Genomic DNA, 5637 nt, shown 5'->3' on the forward strand with positions numbered 1-5637 from the left:
TGCACTCGCGAGATGTAGGATGTTAGGAGTCGAGTAATTTCCGGTTACTCGCGAGATACGTTATTATCTTTATATAATTCAGTATGTGAGATTGGTTTCGAAATGAACATGGAAATGTGAGACCGGGCGGGGATGATGGATAGGTATGGCAGCAGGACAGGGTTCCTGGGTGTCTTAGCCCCGTCTGTGTCGATTAAGGACCGGTGGATGTGGCAGTGCTGATCGGGGATTGAACTGTACTAACCGCATGCCGGGAGTAGGAGGTAGTCGAAACCGGTAAGCCGAGTACTGCCTTGCTTCGAAAGTACAGGAACCCGCACCCAACTCCTGGGGCGAGTCGAGTAGTCGCGGAGAATTGGGATGCATGTGTTTACTTTTGGTGGTCTCACGTTGAGCTCGGCTGACCATATGTCGTTGGGCTGGTTCCTGTAGTTCGAGGCGGGGAGGGGAATGGTTGGTATGTATAGTCCGACGGGGCAAATACGTGCCGTGTTGGTTAGGTCCACCTTGCAAGGTTAAATCGGATCGATTCGCCGTGTCTCGCGGTTATGAGGGCCTTGGTCTCTTTGTCACACCGTAGCAAAAATGTAGAATATGAGTTAGGTATGTTTATATAAAATATCGAGCTCATCGAATTATTTTGCTTGCGTCACCATGTTTGCTATAGTAGGTCTTTGCGAATATGAGATGAGAGTTAATTTATATAGAATCTGAAGCTAAAATAATGAAAGTAAGGAATTACTTTAGTTGCTTTTTCTGCAAAATAACCACCAGCCAAAAGCCTTGCATGTCTAGCTATGTGGGCTAAGTTATACCCACTGGTCGGGTAAGCCTTGCTGAGTATTAGAATACTCAGGGTTTGTTGCCAACATTATTTCAGGGCACACAGACGTAGACTTCTGTCCCTGCTGCGCCAAGTTCATCCGCCGGGATGCAGAGGGATGGGTGGTCGTGGAGCCGGACGTTTAGCAGGGATCTCTCTAGGGCTCACTTTTGGTAGCTGTAGGCCCCGTTCCTCTAGACGAACCAGGATTTCAGTATTGTAAAGTTTGTGAATTATGTATTTATTCAAACTCGGTTTGTAAAACTTAAGGTCAAGTTCTATGTATATTTGTTGTATATTCAAATATGTGTCGTGCTTGTACCATCTGCGCCCACCTTCGCGTGGGACTATCGGTGATGTTTCGATCGGGACGTGGGTTGCGAAAGGATCGCCAAATTAAGCCGTTAAGCTAATGAGCCCGATGTGTTCAAGTGACGGCTATTACGCTTAATTAGAGTTTTAATTTGGCGGTTCCGTCACAGTCATCTTGTAGCTACTACCATCTTTGTTGCTCATAATATTCTAGTTGTTGGGTTGAGAGGGAGAGAGAGAGAAGGTTGTGCCTTCCTGACGAAGGACATTATATATAGATGCATCATGAATGCAAATGTCTTAAAGAATGTGAACTCAAATTTGATTTTGATACTAAGAGTTAGAAGAGAAATCTAATTTTACTACTAAGATCAAGAATTCAAATTGAGTTTTACCTCCATATTTCAGAGAGGGTGATTTAGCTAAATGGAAATGATGTCACACCTGCATACATACATACATACATACATACATACATACATGCATGCATGCATGCATGCATGCATACATACATACATACATACATAGGGCCCCTATTTAGCACGCTGGGTGCTGAATTAGTATTTAGCACCCTCCTCCCCCGTCCAGAGAGCCAGGGAATAGATCGAAATCAGAAAATTGTTCTTTCAACCGGAAAAACACACTCACTGAAAGCCGAAATCGGAAAAGTATTCCCGAAACCGGAAAATTGTTATTTGAACCGAAAAAACACGCCACACCCCTCGACAAGAAACCAATGTTTCTTAAACCGGAAAATGGTGCTTGTAATGGAGAAACCCTAGGGTTGAACCGAGCTGAAATAAGAAAACAATGATTCCGAAACCCGAAGCATGTATCAGCTATGATCGGAAAATCAAAAATTCTAACAAGAAAAATATGAATATATGAAGCACGTTGGACTACATAAGAAATCTCTTTGCCTAGGGAAGAGTATCAGCTGTGATCAGAAAATCAAAATTTCTAGCAAGAAAATTATGGATATATTAAGCACATTGGATGTGGTTTCATGCTAAGGCTAGAAAATTGACAACATGGGTAGAAGAATGAGACTTTTGCAACAGAAAAACAAAATAAGGAGGACGCGAGGAGTGAGAAAGGAAAACAAAATAAGGAGGACGTGGGGAGTGAGAACCGCTTCGCATACAGTCCCACAAAAGGCTTCGAGCTTCGAGCCGGCGCAATTCCCAAACATTCAATCTCTCGGTCACGTTGAATCGATTTCCAGTTAGAAACTTGGGTTTTCCGGTTAGGACCTTTTACCTTTCTGTTTGCCTAAATTTTCTTGTCACGTAGACCGATTTCCGGTTAGGACTTTTCAGTTTTCCAGTTGCGGGATGAATGGTCATGACTCGGCTAAATTTTCCGGTCACGTAGATCTATTTCCGGTTTGAACCTCTTAATTTTCCAGTTGCGGATAGATGCTAGAAGGGCTTGGGTCTATGCGTGAATCAACCTGTTGTTCGATGGCATGTGGGGCTGGTCAGCGTGTTAAATTAACACGCAGCGTGTTATATATTATATGTCACGTCCGTGGTTACTGTTCTGCCAATCCTGAATAGTTCTAAATGTAAATTCCTAGAAACTTTGGACCTCATCTTTCAACTCGATCCTATCAGATTTGCATAATGATCGACTCCTCGGTCAACAACTTTGGATGACTGCTTTACTGCTTCTTTGGTCCACCGAACCGAATGAAACCGTATTCAGATTTAGCGCCATGTTTGTTATTTATATTCGTGAACCAAACACTGGGTCCATTCTGACCTAAATGGATGAGTGGAGATGGGGGCGAGCAGAACATCATAGTAGAGATCAGGACACACAGGAAGCCCCGTCGCCGCTTCAAATCCATGCTAGTACAATAAATGATATGATTGACTGAAAATCCCGGCCAATCTAAAAAAAGGTTTTCAGGTCAGACAGATCGAGAGATGAGATTCATCAATAGCTGAATTTTCGACTATAACAGTCGTTCAAGCCAGGACCGTGCCATTTCGCAATCTTTTTTCGCATGGCACCACTCCTAGGAACATTAAACCTAAACCAACACAAACATAGTTCAAAGAGCCAAACTCGGCACGTGATGCTTCAACTCAATCTTTGACGATGGCTCGAAGGATTTTTACTTCATGGATGGGCCTGAAACCAACAAAGGTAAGAAACCTCAGCAAGGACAAACAGAGACCAAAACAGGAGGACACACTAGTTTGACCACTAGATTGAATTGGAGAAACACGAGTTCCTGACAAGTGAAGCCATGGGATATGGTTTGCCTACTATATACATGGTATATATTCATCAAGTACCAGAAAATACAATCCTATGTAACTTCCTAATCAATGGTTACATAAGCAACTGTGTCACGTTCCCTTTCCATTCTACAGACACAAAATTAACACATGTACAGAAGCTCTTCGTGCACACTACAATGCCAATGCGGCAATGTAGTACAATAAAATACTTTCTCGAGGAGAAATCAGATCCAAGTATTACCTGTCATTCTTGTCGGTCTGCACACTTCCAAGGCGCTTAACGATTTCCATTCCTCTGCATACCCTCCCAAAAATTGTATGCTTTCCTGGAACATTACAACATCATTGTTAATTGTATGAAACCGCGAGCAAGCAGTCAGATTGAGAAAAGTTTGACTAGAGTGCTATATATATCTATCACGCAAAATTCAAATATGAGCAAAATTTGACGATTCACATTCCAAGATGCAAGACCTCCTAAAGTTGAACATTGACCTCCTAAAGCCAACACAAGGCAGATAAGCAAAACACATAGATGCAACTGGATATACCAATGATCCAAAGTGCCTAGCCTTACCATCAAGAGACTGACAAGGTGCGAGAGTTATGAAGAACTGGCTTCCATTTGTATTTGGACCAGCATTTGCCATGGACAGAATTCCAGCTCCAGTGTGCTTCAACTCTGACTTTATCTCATCCTCAAACTTTGCTCTACAATGAAAGAAAGCAACAGCAGCAAGCACACCAACCTTAGACAAGATCACGAGTTCGACAACTAAAGAACAAGAATGACACAGACAATTTCATCTTACAGACGGCCCTAGACTTACATACAGGCTGCCTAAATAGCTTTTCGCCAAGAAATAGAGTAGCTAATGTTTCCTAACATAATGTATTTTTTTACATTATGTTGGGAAACATAATGTATGCTAACGCTCCACCAAATACAGAGCATACATGTCTTACTGCTTTAAGCTAGCATTTGCTCGGCTAGAGTGACATTGTAATTAAAGGATAGCACATATAGCTAGCAGGCCAAAATCGGTGGTAACATGGCCATTGAAATGTTATGTTGTAAAAAAAAAGAGTAGCGAATCTTTACAACACAACACCTTATTTATACTCCACCAAATACAGGGTATACACACATGTATTGCTGCTGCAAGCTAGCATTCGCTGGACTAAAGGAACAATGTAATCCACCAAACAGGGGAAGTGTACAGATTGCTCACCCGTAGATGGACTCACCACCTCTGCCGGTTCCCGTAGGATCCCCACCTTGCACAATGAAATCCTAAACAGGCACAGGAACAGCATCCACTCATTAAGCAACCGCATCTCGGATGAGATCACGCAAGCAAGAGGATCTCAACAGCGAACGAAAGAAGGGCGGAAAGAAAAAGGAGAGACCTTGATGATGCGGTGGAAGATGACGTTGTCGTAGTAGCCTCGCCGCGCTAGCTCGACGAAGTTCCGGCAGGTCTTGGGTGCGTGCTTATAGTACATCTACGGATCGAGTAGGGTTTCGAGACTCAGCAAACAAGGAAGTAGAAGAGAAGGATGAAATCAAAGATTATTTATTCCTTGGCCCAGCGCCAAGGGAGCCCCCTGACGATATAGGTGGGGTGGGATGGTACCTCGACTGTTATGGCGCCCATGGAGGTCTCGAGGGTGACCTCCGGCGTGCCGCCGTCGGTGCTGCCCCACATCCTGGGCACGGCGAGGTGGGAGGCTGCGGCGGCGGGCGGCGGCGCGGGGAGAGGGAAGGGAGAAGCGAGGAGGCCCGTGCGAGAAGGGGGAAGCGAGGAGGCCCGTGCGAGGAGGGCGGCTTGGAGATATTTCGTGTACATTGCAGAAACAATCATCAAGTTGTGTCATATATCTATCTTTTGGAAACCTGAAGACTGATTCTGAAATCTGAACAGTAGTTCCGGCTAGAGAGATGGAGTAACTAAGTTTTTTTTTATAATACGTATATGTATTCTTAGATAAGAAAAAACGTACAAGTACTCGTACGCATACAGAGACGTACGTAGAGACGTACGTACAGGATACAGAGGAAGCTGATACAGCCAAACTTCACAAAGGACCCTAACCAAAAGAGAAATTGCAAAGAAGCCCCTGGAACCTTCGTGAAACCCCTGCCGCCGACCTCGTTGTCGCCAGCTATCGCCGTCGAGGAAGAAGCCGATCTTCACCGTGAGCTGCCGAGGCCCCATCGCACCCTGGCTTTTGAAGGAGTCGCAGCAG

General features: G+C 44.2%; 1 protein-coding gene across 1 annotated transcript; it reads right to left on the bottom strand.

The window, feature by feature from the left end:
* Positions 1 to 2947: 2947 nt before the first annotated feature.
* LOC120679599 (peptidyl-prolyl cis-trans isomerase CYP18-2-like) lies at positions 2948 to 5252 on the bottom strand. The gene is made up of 6 exons (XM_039961219.1): positions 5025 to 5252; positions 4798 to 4893; positions 4620 to 4681; positions 3965 to 4098; positions 3629 to 3713; positions 2948 to 3274 (listed from the first exon to the last, which is right to left on the bottom strand). Exons 1-6 carry the CDS (start codon positions 5250 to 5252, stop codon positions 3229 to 3231), a joined length of 651 nt encoding a protein of 216 aa, XP_039817153.1. The 3' UTR covers positions 2948 to 3228.
* Positions 5253 to 5637: the final 385 nt, after the last annotated feature.

Source organism: Panicum virgatum, chromosome 6N, assembly GCF_016808335.1.
Source record: "Panicum virgatum strain AP13 chromosome 6N, P.virgatum_v5, whole genome shotgun sequence".
Classification (NCBI taxonomy): domain Eukaryota; kingdom Viridiplantae; phylum Streptophyta; class Magnoliopsida; order Poales; family Poaceae; genus Panicum; species Panicum virgatum.

Excerpts from the sequence above, each read along its gene's own strand:
- LOC120679599 (XM_039961219.1), bottom strand. The coding sequence starts at position 5,252 with ATGATTGTTTCTGCAATGTACACGAAATATCTCCAAGCCGCCCTCCTC. Across the intron at positions 4,894-5,024 it reads TGGGCGCCATAACAGTCGAG|ATGTACTATAAGCACGCACC; the intron begins GTACCATCCCAC and ends CTCGATCCGTAG. Across the intron at positions 4,099-4,619 it reads GGTGGTGAGTCCATCTACGG|AGCAAAGTTTGAGGATGAGA; the intron begins GTGAGCAATCTG and ends CTTTCATTGTAG.